Here is a 20,065-nt window from a genome sequence, read left to right on the forward strand (position 1 = left end):
TTGCCCATGAATCTCCCTCCCTTCATAAATCTCACTTAAGTAAAGAACAGAGTCTTTTACACTTACTAGCAATGACACATGACAGCAAAGAGACAGCAGAACCTTCATTTATATAGAACCAAAAGGTACACTAAGTTAACTTCCAAACTAAGCGAGCAGCTGGAGAAAATGAAGCGAAAAATATTTTCCAATTCAGCCAGTGTTTTGTAAAGCAAAACAGTGCAAAACACCTCATCAAGAACAATAAGTATTTCAAGTATTCTGGGTATTTTGCATCATCAATGTAATTTTCTCTATGTCAAATGTTGAAATTATATTTAGTTAAACCAGGATCTGTATGTATATTAGAAAACCGTATTAAGAAACTCACAACGAGTTGGCTTCAGAACTTTAAAGTCGGGTAGTGAGCAAGTGTTTTTCTCTACTAGCTCCTACATTGCCATAAACCTACTTCCATGATGCCCATCAGACAAACTTAACACAGAAATTGTGGGGAGTCCCCATGCTGTAGTGCAGTTACTTACCAGTACGGAAGCCATTGTCACTGGAAGTAAGTGGCCAGGGCTGAGCTGTGAGCAGGGGTTTCAAGGCAAATTGATACCTGCAGAAAACAAAAAACATTCATGCTGAAGTTACTACAAACTGCGGTTTGCAGAGCAGACAAGCACTGGAGATGTTGTATTAGGACACTGAACCAATATATATAATACATCTATCAATGCATCTAGCAAGCACTGCAGCAGTTAAAATAATTAAGAATGAACAAGACAACCATCTTATATTAACTCAATCATCAAGACAGATCGCATACTTATTCACATTCACTTGAGCCCTCTACCAAGCCACATTATTCTGGCTCCCACTCACTAAAGCTCCCACTCACTAAAGCACAGGGAGGCTCCAACCTGAGGCTCTGATGGGGTACAAATATGATAGCTCACACTACTGAGTCTCCATGCAGGTTGGAGTTTTTGGTTTGTTGCAGGTAATGCAGTTGGAGTCATCAATCCAGCGTCATGTAACTTTGGATGATGACAGCATTTTTCTGGGTGTGATATCCTAACTACCATTTACCACCACCACCACGTTAAGTCAACAGGAGTCATCTAGCTTGCCAGGAGGCTGAACAAAAAGTACAAAGCAAGAGAGACTCCTCAAATAAAGGTTAGTTGTGAGGCTGAATACTGCTTGTTTAATTTCAATAGTTATTTAAATTCATTCAGGAGAACAATAGTGAATATGAGCTTTACTCTTCTTTGTACTGCACAGAACCTTTAAATTCAACAAGTGAGATATGCCCACTGACAGCATTAGGAAACCTCTAGATCTGGGTGGCTCTACCACTCTGATTCTACTGCATCTGTAGGCCACGTTCAATACAATGTCCCATTTTCTTCGGCTATCCAGGCAAAAGAGGCCTCAAATGATTTGTTCATTATTGATAGTCTTCATATCACATTTCTTGTCAAATGCTACCTCTTTAACGTATGGGGTACTGCTAGGATCCTGCCTGGGCCATACAGTATTCTATGTGTGTATGCCCCCACTAGGATCTATAGTGCATAACTTTGAAACTAATTATACACGGATAATAGTCAGATCACCATTTTATCCAACAATCCTTGGGAAAGAGGCTTGGACCAGGAGGCTGGACGAAGGCGGCCAACGGCTGGGAAGTAAGTTGGAAGCTGAGCGACACCTGGGCACTGTCGGCTGGGCTCTCCGAGGTTGGGGTGGGGGATGCAGTGGTGCCTTTTGGGCATTAAATTTCCTCCGCTGAATCTGCCCGCGTTCCGGGGGGGGGGGGACCCTTCGAACGGAGCTGCAGGCGTCGAAGGAGGTCCTGGAGAGGTCAGCCACCGATGCAGATGAGGTCAGGATCACTGGAGAGACTTCACAGGATAGATGAGTCACTCAAACTAGGGCCATGGGCGTCAGTTGCAGTGTCGTGGATCTGCCTGGATCCGGGGATTGGTGTTGGTTTCTTTGCTGGAAAAATCCGGTGTCCATGGGAGACAGGAGTATTTGTCGAAGACAGCAGAGGTCCTCAGGGGCTTTTGCAGTTGCTGGCTACAGGTCATGCCAGTTTCTGGATGCAGGGTCTCTGGAGGAGGAGACAGGCCGGTAGGGCTGGGGCCAAGTCAGTCAGTCATCATCTTCTTCTCCACTGCTGTACGGCTCTTTGGTCCTTCTTCTTAAGTCGACCAATCTAAGGAGTAAGGTTAAGGGGTGCTCTTAAATATGTAGGTTTAGGGGCGTTACAGGAGTGTGCAGTTTGGGACCAATGGGGCAGTATCCGGCAGTGTTCACACCCTCCTTTATGCCACCCTCCAGTGCGAGGGGGCATATGCCTCGTCTGATTAGGGGAGTCCCCTCACCTTCATGAATGTGGGGACTGAGATGTGTGCTTCACTTCGCCTCCCACACCTCCCTTTCTTACTAGGTTTTCCCGCCGATTCTCCCGCCCAAAGTGGGTATCAGAACCAGTGGGAGCCAGCTGCTAATAGCAGCAGAGGCTGGCAAGAGCTAACAAAGGTAGCAAGCCTTTGAAGCTTCCCCTTTGTGGGCCCTACCCATCCTGGAGGATGAGGCACAACACGTCTGCCCGGCATGTGCTTTGTTTCAGGACCCAGAGAGTGAAGGAATCTCTACCCAGGGATCCAGAAAGCTGTCTGGTGGTGGCATATGGCTGGTAGCCCATCAGGAACCCCACCAGAGCAGGTCATTTTTCAGGGGGCATCTCTAAGATGGCCTCTGAGGGCATTTTACATTAAATCAACCACTGGCATCAGTGAGGGTTTAATGTGCTGAGAAGTTTGGTACCAAACTTCTCAGTCTTCAGTAAAGCCATCATGGTGCTGTGGAATTCATGCCAACAAACTCCCAGCCAAAGGACTCAAAATGGCTTCTCTGCACTTACAATATCTATGAAAGTGCACACCCTGTATGGGCATATTGCTCACGCACCTGTGCTCTCAACTGTTGTATGGTGCACCCTGCCTTTAGGGCCTTAAGATGTACTAAAGGGGTGACTTACTGGCAGTGTTAGTGGGCATGGTGCTCAGGGATGTGTGCCATGTCGACTTTTCAGTTTGGTCTGCACTGTGAGTGTTAAGGTGAGGGATCTCTGATGGTGGCAAAATACATGCTGCAGCCCTCAAAGGACCCCTCTGGTCAAAAGGTCCTTGGAACCAGGGGTACCGTTTACAAGGGACTTTCAGGTGGCCCAGAGGTAAGCCAATTGTGGAGACCAATGTACAGTTTTGGGAAACAACACATACCCTGGGAGCCTGATTGGCAGGGACCCATGGCACACTCAGTCAAGTTGGCATCATGAATCTGGAAAAAAAGTTAAGATGTAACCATGCAAAAAGGGGCATCGACGCATCGATTTTGATGGTTCTGTACAGCAAAAGCTCACTTACAAGTGCCCAGGACTGGATTGGCAGCACTTGCCAGGGCTGGACTCACAGATGGCAGAGTACCGGTGTTGTTGCAAAGTTATAGGAAGTCTTTGATGGCCCTGAGACTTCCGAATAGGTGGCAAGCCAGCAGAAAGCCCTTAGAGTCACTCTGGGTTCATGTAAGATGGACCCAGCCCTTATCCTCAGCAGGGCAGAGATCAGCAGGCAGCGAAGCAGAAACGCAGTTCTTCCAGAGCAGCAGTCAAGCAGAGTGCCAATCTTTGCAGGACAACAGTCTTTACTCCTGGCAGAGCTCTTCACAGGTCTAGTACTGTATTGCCTTGCTAGAGTAGAGCCCCAGTACTTATACCCAATGTGCCTTTGAAGTGGTGGTGATTTCAAAGCAGGGCCTTGAAGTCCACAGGTCCGCCTTTCTTCCCAGCCCTGGCACTAAATTATCAGTAGGAGGTAATAAGTCCTTTGTGTGGAAACAGGCCACTGCATATTGAGATATAAGGGTCAGCTCCCCCTTTCTCTTCCTGCCCAGGAAGAGCTAACAGAATGTAGATGAATGCAGATGCGTTCTCTGTCACACCCACCCTTCCTGTGTGTGTGTAGAGTGAATGCACAAAGTGTAGCTGTCACCCTCCATGGACATGTTTTAAAAACAAGTTGCAAGGCACACATAGGGACATAGCGGTAAGAGGAGCGAAATGCCCACTTTCTGAAAGTTTTTTAGAACAAGAAATTATTTGGGCATGTGTTATGAATTACAGCGTTCAACAGACCACTTTAACAATACATAAATGCAAAGGTGCACCACACAATTACAGAACTACAATGCCAATAATCACAGACGTAGGTTTTCTTAGTTGTGATTTTCTTTATTCCAAAAAAGGTGTACAATCAAAACACGGGTGTTCGCAGCCGACGCGTTTCGTCCTCAAGGGACTTCTTCAGGGCTGCCATAAAAACATATAAACATACAATTAAAATCTGAGTTTAAAAAACTTGTTCATCCAGATAACCAGACTTTGTTACAGTTAATGATCTAAAAGTTATATTGTTACAATCGACCACTATGGTCAAACTCATTAGGAGCCTATGCAACCAATTTTAACATTTTTATCACAAGCTGATCTTCATTTGAGATGGGAAAACAACAACATATAATATATTCGTCATCATATACGCTTTTCATATGATGGATAATCTAATCCAATGTCCATAAAGGTTACATTAGTAAGAGACAAAAATTTGAAAGAGAGTAGATTAATCTGGAGAGAGAGTGAATAGGGTAAAGTGAAATAGAAGGAACAGATCCCAGGAACAGAGGAATGTGCTGTAGGGGAGAGACACTCTTTCACTTCTCATCTTGCAAATGTAAAGAAAGGGGTCCCACATACCAAATTCTTTTGAGTTGGAGTATAGATAGTCGTCGTAATGGGTAGACAGTTTCTTTGTAACTGAACGTTTCAAAGGATCTCTTAATTAGTAGTATTGGGAAGCCTAAAAAAAAAAAAAAAGGACGGAACAAAATCACATAAGAGGTTTGCCAGGGGGGAACACAAGTGCCTAAGTACCCGTAGTAGCATTGGACTTTCCCAGGAGAAAAGCAGGATAACTCTTTGCCTTAATCATATTTCCATGAAACATCAACATTTGTATTTAGGAAATCTTGGGAATCCACAAGCCTAAAAGGTGTTTATATACCTCAATAATGATGTCTTCATGCTGAAACACTATGTCTGTATGTTGGGACATCCCTAAGGAAAAATACATTTCCATGCAATATCCACATTTATGTTTAAGAAATCTTCGGAATCCACATGCCTAAGAAGTATCTATACAACTCAATCATGATACCTTTGTGCCGAAGCACCGTGTTTTTATAGTGAGACATCCCTAAAGAAAATTGCATACTTCTTATTGAATGAGAGCCCTGTCCAGATTGATGTCTCAGATGTACTCAAATTAATATATTTAAATTGAAGTTGTGACTCACCACAAAATTATTTATACGCGCAAACAAGTAGTCAGAATGTAAGTCGTCTTCAAAAATTTGGCAAGACGTCTATAAACAGTCCTGAGAGAATGATAAATGAATTTAGTGGTAATGGGCAAATGTGAATTATGTATGATAACATATCGTCAACTAGAAGTGGATGCATAACCTTACCTCTTTAGTTACTATATAGACTAAGGTTCAGAGGGAGATGGACAGAGAAACGATTGTTCCATCAGGGATGACTCTGAAAGATAGGAAGACCACACAATATGTCTATTAGTCTGATGTTGGTGATCCGTATCCATTTACTACGATATATGCACAATGCGGTCATATGTTTCTTGTTAAAAATTAAGCCCAATTTCAAATAGGAAAAAGTGTGTCTATCATATTAGTATTTTAAACTATGAGACACACAGATCTAAAAGCCCATATATCATGCCTTGAGTATATTTCCAAGATAAATAAAAACGGTTGAGTATTTAAAGGAGGCCTCAAACTGCAACTGGACATAACCTCCTCAGTAGTTTATAATGGCCAGTAGTGTAAGCTGCCAAGAACAATCTAGAGAGGGGAATCTAGACCCGTGCATAAAGGATAAATGTGTAAGTGTAAAGTTCTAAAACTTCTAATAGGACCAATGACAATTTACTCAGAGTGGAGTGTGAATAGGCAAAGGCTGTCCCCCTGAAAAGTAAAGGCTATTCCTAATTAAACCCAAACGCGCTAGTAAACCCAGAGGTTTTCTACTTAAAAGAGCACTCCTACAGCGCTTACCTTGATAAAGTACTAAGTTCCCTGCATCCTCCTTCCTCGTACCGCACCACGTAAAAAACGGCTTCCTTCCCGGAATAGAGCATAAAAGTGTTACATCCCCTCGTGATATTTATAGTGCAACCTCATTCTAAATTGGAATCACCTGTGTTCCAATCTCCCGCCTCCGGCACGTCATATCTGCCATCTTGGGAAAGTCCTGAAGTCTATCCCCATGGGTGGCGGCCATATTTGTAATGTATTAGGGGTAGGTGAGAGAAAAACATTATTTAAGAATATCAATCCAACCAGCCACTTGGTGAGAATTTTATTCTTGAATGCGTTTACGTCAATTCTTTATCGTAGATGCTTTGACAGAAAGCCAATCACTATGTTACAATTTATGCCACTAACGCTACGTGTCGGCCATCTTATGTAAGACACGAAGCTGGTCTCAAAGGAATAACAGCCATGTTGCGAAAACATAAAAGTTTATATGGAGTATACCTCTCAAAATAGAAAGACCCCGCATCCGCTGGGAATGAGATCATTTACCCTAACTCGCTACAATCAAAGAAATAAATGTTCCCATTGCTTCTTTATTAAGGGGATTTTTTAATGTAAACACGAAAATGCCGTATTAGCCTGACCCTAAAATCTCATAATCCGGATTCGATTTTAGGTGTATTTCATGTGCGAGCGTTATTTATAAACCACATGATAATAAGTAGTTGTGACCATCATGCTCGAGAATAAATTTAATTCGAGCAAATACGGAGATCACAACCAAGGACAACGGGAGGTAGGAAACGGCAGCCATATTGGAGAGTCCAAGGTTGCACTTACATATACACGGTAACGCCGATATCTATTTGGAAGCCCCACAGAAATCCGAGGGCAATCCACAGATTGTTGGTGAATTGAATAGAGCTCAATAACGATTTAATAAGAAACAACCCCAAAAAATTTAGTAATCCATCCATCACCCTAAGGTATGAAAGAGAGAAAATAATTTTTGAAGCATCTAGAAGAAAAAGAAAGAGAAAATAAAAGAAATAAAAGAAAAAGGGTAAAGAGTTTTTCTTGTTGGGATTAGAAGGCACGTGTAAAGTGAGTATGGAGAAAGGATAGAAGGGGAGTTCTCCGATGGGCTGTCAATACAGTCCAACTCACAATAACAATAGCAAATTTGTAATTTGTTATGGTAATGGTTTCATCATTAGTTATGGGAACATGCTAAATCTCCAATAACATTGGCATTCGCAATAATAACAAATTGTGATAAATTCAGTGAGTTTCATGCCAACATTTGTGATAGATGATCTACATATGTTCAAAATGTTGTTACAAATGAATAATTCTTATATGGGCAAATTTACATATTTCCTAATCATACCAAAATGAAAGAGAGCCCGAAACTTGCATATTGCAACATATAGTTTAACATGCCATTATATCGCCTAAGTTCAGGCTTTGCGAACTACTGATTTAGAACAAGCTGATGGTCTTAACATGGTTATTCAAACATTCACTATGTTTATACATACTGATACAATAACAGGTATCCCTATTCATCCTTCTCTTTTCTCGAACAGAAAACATAGCCTAGTTGGTCTAAAAAAAAAATCGCTGGTAATAACCCTTATGTTGTAGTTAGAATTGAAAGGATTTCTGCATTCAGCAAGAGAGAGGGGGGGGGGGGGGGGTTCACACTAATAAATGATGCATCTCGTCATCAAAATGATGACCCAAATCCACACTTCTCAATCTACAGATCCATTCTGCTTCCTTCTTTCGAAGGGCCAGGATCCTGTCTCCACCTCGTGGGTGTGCAGGTACATGATCAATCCCCATAAACCACAGATCATCTTCGGGGTTATGCTTTTCTTGCATAAGAAAAGTCATCGCATATTTGTGATCACCATTCCGGCGTGCACGAACATGCTCTTGAATTCTCAATTTGAGGGGTCGTTTTGTGCTGCCCACATAGATTTTTTCACAGGGGCAGCCCACAATGTATATTACAAAGGTCGTATTGCAATTGATTAGGTGTTTGATCTGATGTATCTTTGGCGTATTGAAGCAAAACTCCTTTGTTTTATCTCTGCCCATTTTACAGACATTACACCTCCTACAGGTGTGGAAGCCCACAGTCTTTAGCAGGAGCCAACATGGTTTTTTCTTTTCTGTGGTCACATAGCTTGGACATAGCATATTTCTCAAATTTTGTCCTCGTCTATATGTTACCTTTGGTTTTGTTGGTACAATATTGGCCAAACTTGGTATCTCTGTAAATAAGTGCCAATGCTTTCTTAAGGTATTGTAGATTCTACTGTTTTCATCAGTGTATTTGGTCGCAAAGGCCATAGGAGCATTTTGTTGTTTCTTGCAGGGCATGGTCACAAGAGTAGTTTCCCTTTTCACCTTGTTGACTCTTTCCTTAGCCTTACACAGTATTTTTGGTGGGTAACCTCGCTGGAGAAATCGTTTCTCTGTTTCACCAATGTTAGTGATGAAGGAGTCCTCCGTGCTGCAATTCCGCCGTATGCGGAGCATCTCCCCATATGGTATGTTTTCAATAACATGGCGGGGGTGTGAACTTTTGAAATGCAACATACTGTTGCACGCTGTCGTTTTTCTATGGGACCTACTGTTGATTTTATTGTCCTCAATAAAGAAAGTCATGTCCAAGAAGTCAATCTGTTTGTCACTGAATTCCATGGTAAATCGGACATTGTATGGGTTGTCATTTAGATAGTCATAATATGACAACAGTTCTGGGGCAGGTCCATTCCAGAGTATGATAACATCATCACTATACCTGCCCCAGAATATCACATGATCTGACCACTTTGCCGCATGTCGGCCCCAGGCATGCTCTCGCTCAAACCAACTCATAAACAGGCCGGCGTAAGCGGGAGCAAACCTGGATCCCATTGCCGTACCCTGTACCTGCTGGAACCAGATCGAGTCATGGAGAAAGAAGTTCTTTGACAGGATGATATCTGTCATTTCTATTAGAACTTCGTTGTGAAGTAAAGGATCTGCTGTTCTCTGGCCCAAGAAGAAGGCCAATGCATTCATACCAAACTCCTTCTTTATGCAAGTATATAAGCTTGCAACATCCAGGGTGACAAACAACATGCTGTCTCCCCATGTTAAACCCTCAAATTTGGAGAGTAGGTCCTTTGTGTCCCGAATATATGCGGGCAGATTCTGAACAAAGGGTTGGATGTATACATCAACATACTCTGACAATCTTTCGGTCGGTGAATTGACCCCAGAGATGATAGGGCGGCCAGGTGAAATGGGCCGCCCTTATGAATTTTGGGCAGGATGTATATACAGGGATAGTTTGGATTGGAAACTGTCAGATATCTGTGTTCCTCTTCACTTAGTAGTCCGGTTTCTCGCCAGTCCGTTAGTCTCATATTTATTTAGGCTACCAATCTAGCAATGGGGTTGCCAGTAAGTTTTGTATAGCAGGTGGTATCTGAAAGTTGACGATTAATTTCATTAATGTAGTCCATTTTCTTCATAAGGACAACATTGCCCCCCTTGTCCGCTTCGCGGATAACAATGGAGTTGTCTGATTTTAAGTTTTTCAGGGCCAGCTTTTCTTTAGGGGTTAGGTTCTGAACACTAGATTTTGAGCGGGTGGGATGATCAATCAATTGGCGAAACCCTGATGCTACTCTGTTTTTGAAGATTTCTATATTTGGATGTGTTCCTACTGGTATAAATGTTGACCTTGGTTTAAGGCCACTGTCAGTTGACACATTTTCCACAATTTCTAATTCTTGACAAATCAAGTCCATATCAATAGAGGTCTCCAATTCCACTGACATCATTGTTTGCAACAAGTTTATTTCACTTACAGTATGAGTGTAAACAACATTGACATCAGTACATTTACCTTTAGAGATTGGGTTCCTGACAAAGTGATCTTTCAATTTTAAGGTACGAACAAATTTAAAAAGATCAACAAATATCTCAGTATCGTCCCCTGACTGATTGGGACAGAACCCCAAACCTAAAAGGCTAAATTTCAAAAATTGGAAAAACTTAAAAAAAGTGAAAGGTCACGGTGGTCAATTTTGTATCTTAATGACAACCCATACAATGTCCGATTTACCATGGAATTCAGTGACAAACAGATTGACTTCTTTCTTCATTGAGGACAATAAAATCAACAGTAGGACCCCTAGAAAAACGACAGTGTGCAACAGTATGTTGCATTTCAAAGGTTCACACCCCCGCCATGGTATTAAAAACATACCATATGGGGAGATGCTCCGCATGCGGCGGAATTGCAGCACGGAGGAGTCCTTCATCACTAACATTGGTGAAACAGAGAAACGATTTCTCCAGCGAGGTTACCCACCAAAAATACTGTGTAAGGCTAAGGAAAGAGTCAACAAGGTGAAAAGGGAAACTACTCTTGTGACCATGCCCTGCAAGAAACAACAAAATGCTCCTGTGGCCTTTGAGACAAAATACACTGATGAAAACAGTAGAATCTACAATACCTTAAGAAAAATTTGGCACTTCTTAACAGAGATACCAAGTTTGGCCAATATTGTACCAACAAAACCAAAGGTAACATATAGACGAGGACGAAATTTGAGAAATATGCTATGTCCAAGCTATGTGACCACAGAAAAGAAAAAAACATGTTGGCGCCTACCAAAGACTGTGGGCTTCCACACCTGTAGGGGGTGTAATGTCTGTAAAATGGGCAGAGATAAAACAAAGGAGTTTTGCTTCAATACACCAAAGATACATCAGATGAAACACCTAATCAATTGCAATACAACCTTTGTAATATACATTGTGGGCTGCCCCTGTGAAAAAATCTATGTGGGCAGCACAAAACGACCCCTCAAATTGAGAATCCAAGAGCATGTTCGTGCACGCCGGAATGGTGATCACAAATATGCGATGACTCTTCATATGCAAGAAAAGCATAAACCCGAAGATGATCTGTGGTTTATGGGGATTGATCATGTACCTGCACACCCACGAGGTGGAGACAGGATTCTGTCCCTTCGAAAGAAGGAAGCAGAATGGATCTGTAGATTGAGAAGTGTGGAATTGGGTCATAATTTTGATGACGAGATGCATCATTTATTAGTGTGAACCCCCCCTCTCTTGCTGAATGCAGAAATCCTTTCAATTTTAACTATAACATAAGGGTTATTACCAGCGATTTTTTTAGACCAACAAGGCTATGTTTTCTGTTTGAGAAAAGAGAAGGATGAATAGGGATTCCTGTTATAGTATCAGTATGTATAAACATAGTGAATGTTTGAATAACCATGTTAAGACCATCAGCTTGTTCCAAATCAGTAGTTCGCAAAGCCTGAACTTAGGCGATATAATGACATGTTAAACTATATGTTGCAATATGCAAGTTTCGGGCTCTTTCATTTTGGTATGATTAGGAAATATGTAAATTTGCCCATATAAGAATTATTCATTTGTAACATCATATTGAACATATGTAGATCATCTAACACAAATGTTGGCATGGAACTCACTGAATTTATCACAATTTGTTATTATTGTGAATGCCAATGTTATTGGAGATATAGCATGTTCCCATAACTAATGATGAAACCATTACCATAACAAATTACAAATTTGCTATTGTTATATTGAGTTGGACTGTATTGACAGCCCATCGGAGAACTCCCCTTCTATCCTTTCTTCATACTCACTTTACACGTGCCTTCTAATCCCAAAAAGAAAAACTCTTTACCCTTTTTCTTTTATTTATTTTATTTTCTCTTTCTTTTTTTTCTAGATGCTTCAAAAATTCTTTTCTCACTTTCATACCTTGGGGTGATGGATTACTAAATTTTTTGGGGTTGTTTCTTATTAAATCGTTATTGATCTCTATTCAATTCACCAACAATCTGTGGATAGCCCTCGGATTTCTGTGGGGCTTCCAAATAGATATCGGTGTTACCGTGTATATGTAAGTGCAACCTTCGACTCTCCAATATAGCTGCCGTTTTCTGCCTCCCGTTGTCCTTGGTTGTGATCTCCGTATTTGCTCGAATAAATTTTATTCTCGAGCCTGATGGTCACAACTACTTATTATCATGTGGTCTATAACTAACGCTCGCACATGAAATACACCTAAAATCGAATCCGGATTATGGGATTTTAGGGTCAGGTTAATACAGCATTTTCATGTTTACATTAAAAAATCCCCTTAATAAAGAAGCAATGGGAACATTTCTTTCTTTGATTGTAGCGAGTTAGGGTAAATGATCTTATTCCCTGCGGATGCGGGGTCTTTCTATTTTGAGAGGTATACTCCATATAAACTTTTATGTTTCCGCAACATGGCTGTTATTCCTTTGAGACCAGCTTCGTGTCTTACATATGGCCGACACGTAGCGTTAGTGGCATAAATTGTAACATAGTGATTGGCTTTCTGTTAAAGCATCTACGATAAAGAATTGACGTAAACGCATTCAAGAATAAAATTCTTACCAAGTGGCTGGTTGGACTCATATTCTTAAATAATGTTTTTCTCTCACCTACCCCTAATACATTACAAATATGGCCACCACCCATGGGGATAGACTTCAGGACTTTCCCAAGATGGCAGATATGACGTGCCGGCGGCGGGAGATTGGAACACAGGTGATTCCAATTTAGAATGAGGTTGCACTATAAATATCACGAGGGGATGTAACACTTTTGTGCTCTATTCCGGTAAGGAAGCTGTTTTTTTACATGGGGCGGTACGAGGAAGGAGGATGCAGGGAACTTATACTTTATCAAGGTAAGCGCTGTAGGAGTGCTCTTTTAAGTAGAAAACCTCTGGGTTTACTAGCGCGTTTGGGTTTAATTAGGAATAGCCTTTACTTTTCAGGGGGACAGCCTTTGCCTAGTCACACTCCACTCTGAGTAAATTGTCATTGGTCCCATTAGAAGTTTTAGAACTTGACACTTACACATTTATCCTTTATGCACGGTCTAGATTCCCTCTCTAGATTGTTCTTGCAGCTTACACTACTGGCCATTTTAAACTACTGAGGAAGTTATGTCCAGTTGCAGTTTGAGGCCTCCTTTAAATACTCAACCGTTTTTATTTATCTTGGAAATATACTCAAGGCATGATATATGGGCTTTTAGATCTGTGTGTCTCATAGTTTAAAATACTAATATGATAGACACACTTTTTCTTATTTGAAATTGGGCTTAATTTTTAACAAGAAACATATGACCGCATTGTGCATATATCCTAGTAAATGGATACGGATCATCAACATCAGACTAATAGACATATTGTGTGGTCTTCCTATCTTTCAGAGTCATCCCTGATGGAACAATCGTTTCTCTGTCCATCTCCCTCTGAACCTTAGTCTATATAGTAACTAAAGAGGTAAGGTTATGCATCCACTTCTAGTTGACGATATGTTATCATACATAATTCACATTTGCCCATTACCACTAAATTCATTTATCATTCTCTCAGGACTGTTTATAGACGTCTTGCCAAATTTTTGAAACGACTTACATTCTGACTACTTGTTTGCGCGTATAACTAATTTTGTGGTGAGTCACAACTTCAATTTAAATATAATAATTTGAGTACATCTGAGACATCAATCTGGACAGGGCTCTCATTCAATAAGAAGTATGCAATTTTCTTTAGGGATGTCTCACTATAAAAACACGGTGCTTCGGCACAAAGGTATCATGATTGAGTTGTATAGATACTTCTTAGGCTTGTGGATTCCGAAGATTTCTTAAACATAAATGTGGACATTGCATGGAAATGTATTTTTCCTTAGGGATGTCTCAACATACAGACATAGTGTTTCAGCATAAAGACATCATTATTGAGGTATATTAACACCTTTTAGGCTTGTGGATTCCCAAGATTACTTAAATATAAATGTTGATGTTTCATGGAAATATGATTAAGGCAAAGAGTTATCCTGCTTGTCTCCTGGGAAAGTCCAATGCTACAACGGGTACTTAGGCACTTGCGTTCCCCCCTGGCAAACCTCTTATGTGATTTTGTTCCGTCCTTTTTTTTTTTTTAGGCTTCCCAATACTACTAATTAAGAGATCCTTTGAAACGTTCAGTTACAAAGAAACTACCTACCCATTACGACAACTATCTATACTCAAACTCAAAAGAATTTGGTATGTGGGACCCCTTTCTTTACATTTGCAAGATGAGAAGTAAAAGAGTGTCTCTCCCCTACAGCACATTCCTCTGTTCCTGGGATCTGTTCCTTCTATTTCACTTTACCCTATTCACTCTCTCTCCAGATTCATCTACTCTCTTTCAAATTTTTGTCTCTTACTAATGTAACCTTTATGGACATTGGATTAGATTATCCATCATATGAAAAGCGTATATGATGACGAATATATTATATGTTGTTGTTTTCCCATCTCAAATGAAAATCAGCTTGAGATAAAAATGTTAAAATTGGTTGCATAGGCTCCTAATGAGTTTGACCATAGTGGTCGATTGTAACAATATAACTTCTAGGTCACTAACTGTAACAAAGTCTGGTTATCTGGATGAACAAGTTTTTTAAACTCAGATTTTAATTGTATGTGTATGTGTTTTTATGGCAGCCCTGAAGAAGTCCCTTGAGGACGAAATGCGTCGGCTGCGAACACCCGTGTTTTGATTGTACATTTTTTTTGGAATAAAGAAAATTACAACTAAGAAAACCTACGTCTGTGATTATTGGCATTGTAGTTCTGTAATTTGTGTGGTGCACCTTTGCATTTATGTATTGATTACTTGAGTTCTTGGATGAACTATCACTGTGACAGTGGGTGTTAACCAGTGTGCACACACTTCGCCCATACAAACTACAGGGGCGACTTAAAAACTTGGGGGTGATTTGGGTTAGGTGCTACAATTAGGAAGTTTCCACTGTCCCTTCTTTCTTTTGAGACCACTTTAACAACTAGAGTGGTATGGTGTCTTTATTCAAGAAATAACAGCACAAAAGACATTCAACCCACCCCAGCTAGCTGTAATCTTAATCATTCTACTGAATAATACAGTACACAAACAAGGCAATTCGCTTGATGTTATTGTTGCATTAGCTAGCTGTGTATGGCAGGTTGCAGGAGTGTGACAAGGTAAACAATCTGTGCCGCTATTGTTTCATTGTCAAATTTAGGCCTGGTCAATCGTCTCTTTTGTCAGTTTTTGTAATGTTTCGTCATTTTATTGGTTATTTACTCGTCGAACGTAATTTGTGTTATTTCTTGATGTTGTGTTGAATATTTAAAAATCACTGTTCTTCTCTATGACATGCCTTAAATGTATTATATAAACAAATGAAAAAATGAAAGGTGGAATAAAGAAACCAAACCACTCTGGTTGTTAAAGTGGTCTGTTGAACACAGTAATTCATAACGCACGCCCAAACAATTTTTTGTTCTAAGTTATTCTTGAGTCCTAGTTTGGGTGTTAGTACAGGCTCAACCCCCCATAGTTAAAACAATTTTGAGCGGGCTTCCACCAGTGTGGGTATTCTTGAAATACCTACCCAAGGGGTTTCAAATTGCTTTCCTCTGGTTCCGTTACACAAGGCACTACCGAACAGTGGTCATGTCAGAGAAGGATACACTTTCCTTCACTGAGGAGCATATTCAATTACTTATTTCAGCACCGTCCCTGTTCCCCACTGTTAACTTAAGTTCTACTTCAAAAACACAAAACGAGTCAGAGAAAAACTACTTTGGTTACTGAAAAAGCAGATTAGAACCGAACTGCATGGTTATTTCCTTTTAGAAAACCTGAAGGTAGGTACTATTCCGTGGGGACTACAAATAAAGAATGTCCCGGTGATCTTCACGGAAGACCCGGAATATAAGAAGGGCTTTAGTGTATCAGCACGGAGTGCAGTAGAGATTTGATAGTGCACTCCAGTGAAATGGCACAAAGGCTTTGTCGCACTCAAGCGGACGAAATTGAACAATGTATCCAATCAATTAAGGACAACCATTCAGTCTCAGAGGCTAAAACTCTACTAGAGAAGATTGGAAAGGAGGTCTCGACCTTTAAATATTAAGACAACAAATTTCAAGAACACAAAGTTTGAATGTTATAAAAAATCGTTTACCTCGGAAACAGTTTATCCATACTTGAGAGAGGACTTCTATACGAGAGAGGAATCTCATAGGGCTCTACCGGAATACAGAGGCAGATCCAGACGTAAGTTCCTGACTTTTTCTGAGACATCGTCGTCTGACTCATACGCAGGCAAAGGTCCATCAAAAGCTAACCAGCAGCGAAAAAACACCAGTAATTTTTTAGGAGGAGGCCACCAGCAGAAGCAAGAACAATACAAACCCCAACCATGGGAAATTCGCACCACGCGCCAATAGTACAAGTCGTGAAGAAGACATCCATTGTCAACTTATCCCAAAAGAATTTGAAACTGGACCCAGAAGCGGCCCTTGAGCTGGGCCTGAAATTTACTCCTAGCCAGAAACAAGATCTGGTCCATCTTAAGATCGAAGCCATGGAACTTTTTAGAAAAATCAGGCTCCATACATTTTTCAAAGACAAAGAGATTCCTATTACCCGGGAAACATCTGGTCTTCTCAACAAGTCAGCATTCTGCCCTTCATCTAATACCATCCCAAAAAGTATTATTGCATTTGAACAAGTGGTCCTATCCTCCCTCAGTCAACTGAAACATCAGAAGGTGTTTGTTAAAAGGAACATGCCGGGCAAAAGACGACTGGCGATTAAGGAGCTCAAAGATGATAAGGAGTTGGTTATCAAGCCGGCCGATAAAGGTAGTGCTACGGTGGTATGGTCTCTCTTGAAGAAGAACAGAAGCATGTGGGTAACGAAACATGGCACCGGAAGATCTCATCAGAACCACTAAAACAGATTAAAAATGAGATCAAAACCATGGCTGACGAAGGGTTAGAAGCCGGCATCTTAGGCCCTAAGGAATACGAGTACCTCACAAAACAACATCCAAGGACACCTGTGATTTACTTCCTCCCTAAGGTCCACAAAAATGCCACTGTCCCACCTGGCTGCCCCAAAGTTTCGGGTTGTGATTCAGTACTTGAGCCAAGTACGTGGATTTTTCCTCAAAGAATATTTGAAGATTGTTAAATCTTATCTGAGGGACACCACAGACTTCCTCAACAAAATCGAAGGTTTCCAATTCAATCCACGTAGTTACAGACTGGTCACCCTGGAAGTTGTGTCTTTATACAAGCAAATCCCCCAGGAAGATGCGCTGGACGTTTTGGTATCTTATTTGGAGAGCAGAGAATGCCCCCATCAGATTCCGACCCAATTCATTGTGGGCTTTGCTGCACTGGCATTGAAGCATAACTACTTCAAGTTTGAAAATGACTTCTTCCTCCAAGTGAAAGGGACCGCCGTGGGTTGTCCCTTTGCGCCGGAGATGGCGGTCCTCTACATGGCGAGATATGAGGAGCGACACATTTATAAGAACAACCCCTTCAGTGAATACTTGGCTCAATGGTATTGATATATATGATGTATGGTGCATCTGGACTGGAACGAAAGAACAACTTCTTAAATTCCATGTGGGGTTGAATGACCGTAACCCAGACATTCAATTCAGCTTGGCTCATAGAACAACCAGCTTAACATTTTTAGATGTGGAGGTACGGCCTACTGAAGATGGTTTGATTACAACCTTATACACAAAGCCCACGGACAAAAACACGGCGCTCCACTTTCAAAGACATCATCCAAAAAGACTTAAGGCCAACCTGCCGTACGGTCAGTACTTGTGCATATGGCGCAACCGTACCTGTAAAGAAGACTATGAAATTCATTTGAAAATGTTGACTGAGAAATTAAAGGAGGAGGGATACCCATCTAAATTGCTGAAACATTCGTGTAAAAGAGCATGGTTCACACCACGTGGAGTACTCCTGGAAAAACAACCTAAAAATACCCTGACGTGTCTAGTATGTATTTCCACGTTTGGCCCATATACCAATTCATTCAAGAAAATCATTCGCCAGAATTGGCATTTGGTAAAGGATACTGATATCAATCTTCAAATTCCTTTATTTGCACTGAAAAAAACATGAGCATTGGCCAACGCATCATACGAGCATCGGATGATTCCCCCAAAGAAATCAGATTCATTACGTCCCTTCTTGAATCTACAGCCGGTTGAGGGACACCACAAATGTGGTACATGCTAAGCATGTAGCTCAACGATTGAGGGTGCAGAATTCATGAATTGAACAGACAAGTGGAAGCACACTGAATTTTTAAATTGTAAGACCAAGAATGTATCCATGTCCTTTGATCATCGATCAAGGATTGAAAAGAATGTACCCAATGCACCTCTCGACGCTCACTTCCAAGAGCTTAAAAATACTAAAAAAAAAACCTTAGGTGGACAGTACTAAGTGTGATCAAATTGAACCAGAGAAGGGGAGATATGGAACGATCACTTCTCCAACGAGAAGCCTTTCTAATTATGCGCCTCGATACAGCCTTGTTGAGACTGAATGAGATGTCCGAAATTATTAGACTTTATTCCACCAGTTTGCAATATGCTCCAAAATTGGTTTGTGTAATGCCACTAAACTTGCCAAAATTTGTATTCCCATGTAAAAACAAAATCTACCATTTTAACCACAAGTACCAACATGCTAAGCGCACATGCGCATCAGAACTCATAAAGCAGACCACCCTGCAAGAGGCATCCACAAGTTCCGGCTTGGGGAGATGCCGCCAATGAAAGATCGTCGAGGGACGCAGTTAGGGTGCTACATTTGTAAAATCAGGCAATTCTTTCTTGTTAGCACTCACGCAACAGCACATAGATGTATTTAGTTGTTGATGGGCCCATTGCGCTTACATTTAGCTTCACTTTTTATCTTCCGAAAATACCACACGAACACGTCCCCAGCTGGGCATCAAGTTACAGCAGGAAATCAGTGAGTCTTTACCCAGCTTCTGTTATGCCTATTAGCTTTAAAGATCCTGGACAGTAGACAAGAACAGATGCATGGAAACATGTAATCCTCTTTATATTTCAGGTTCCACTGACAGAACGTGTACAGTGCTGCACCCCTTGAATTTGGAAACTGATTAGACCGCAAATAATTTACGAAACGAGGGTATCTCCTATGATAAAATCAACTAAGTGAGGTATGTCTCTGCACCATAAGAATATCGCGCAGAATTGCCGTATGATTTCAACCGTTGAATTATAGCACAAGTCGTGCCTCTTTTTATATTTTATAAAGCTGTCGCTCAAGCCCTATTCCACACAACGCTTTGCCAAAACTCATCAACGTTATCATCATTTGACACTACTCATTACAGGCAAAAGGCAAGTTACACACAATTCTGGTATTGATTAGAACTAAGAGCAATTGCTGAACAGTGATGTTATAATGGATTGCACCAACGTTAGAGCGGTTTGCCTCACAGCTTGGTAAATGTGTTAATTTCTTTCTACTTTTTAGAATTTTCTCTACACTATGCAGTTTTGCGAGCCATTAATTGCCATACAGCACCTGTGATCACCACCCCTGAATAGTAAGAATACACGTTATATTGTTGCCACAGGTTTGTTGGATATTCAAATACAGGGACACCCAGGTGATACAATTCTTTTTTGTTTTACAATATTGTAGTGTTCGACCTGTCCTCGTCCTGAGGAGAACCCAAAAAGAAAAGTAGGGTTCTGAAACGCGTTGATCCACCCCAGCTAGCTGTAAACATCATCATTCAACTGAATAATACAGTGTTCAAACAAGGCAATTCGCCTGGTGTAATTGATGCATTAGCTAGCTGTGTATGGCAGGCTGCAGGAGTGTGAAAATGTAAACAATCTGTGCCGCTATTGTTTCATTGTCAAATTTAGGAATGGTC

General features: G+C 40.9%; 1 protein-coding gene across 1 annotated transcript in view; it reads right to left on the reverse strand.

The window, feature by feature from the left end:
* The window catches only part of LOC147751376 (uncharacterized), a 204,919-nt gene that overhangs the window by 133,825 nt on the left and 51,029 nt on the right, over positions 1-20,065 (reverse strand). Inside the window, exon 2 of the mRNA XM_086933190.1 lies at positions 525-601. Within this exon, the coding sequence (XP_086789316.1) occupies positions 525-539 (15 nt within the window). The 5' untranslated portion in view covers positions 540-601. The remainder of the gene's footprint in view (positions 1-524; positions 602-20,065) is intronic.

Source organism: Lissotriton vulgaris, chromosome 1_1 (genome assembly GCF_964263255.1).
Source record: "Lissotriton vulgaris chromosome 1_1, aLisVul1.2, whole genome shotgun sequence".
Lineage (NCBI taxonomy): Eukaryota > Metazoa > Chordata > Amphibia > Caudata > Salamandridae > Lissotriton > Lissotriton vulgaris.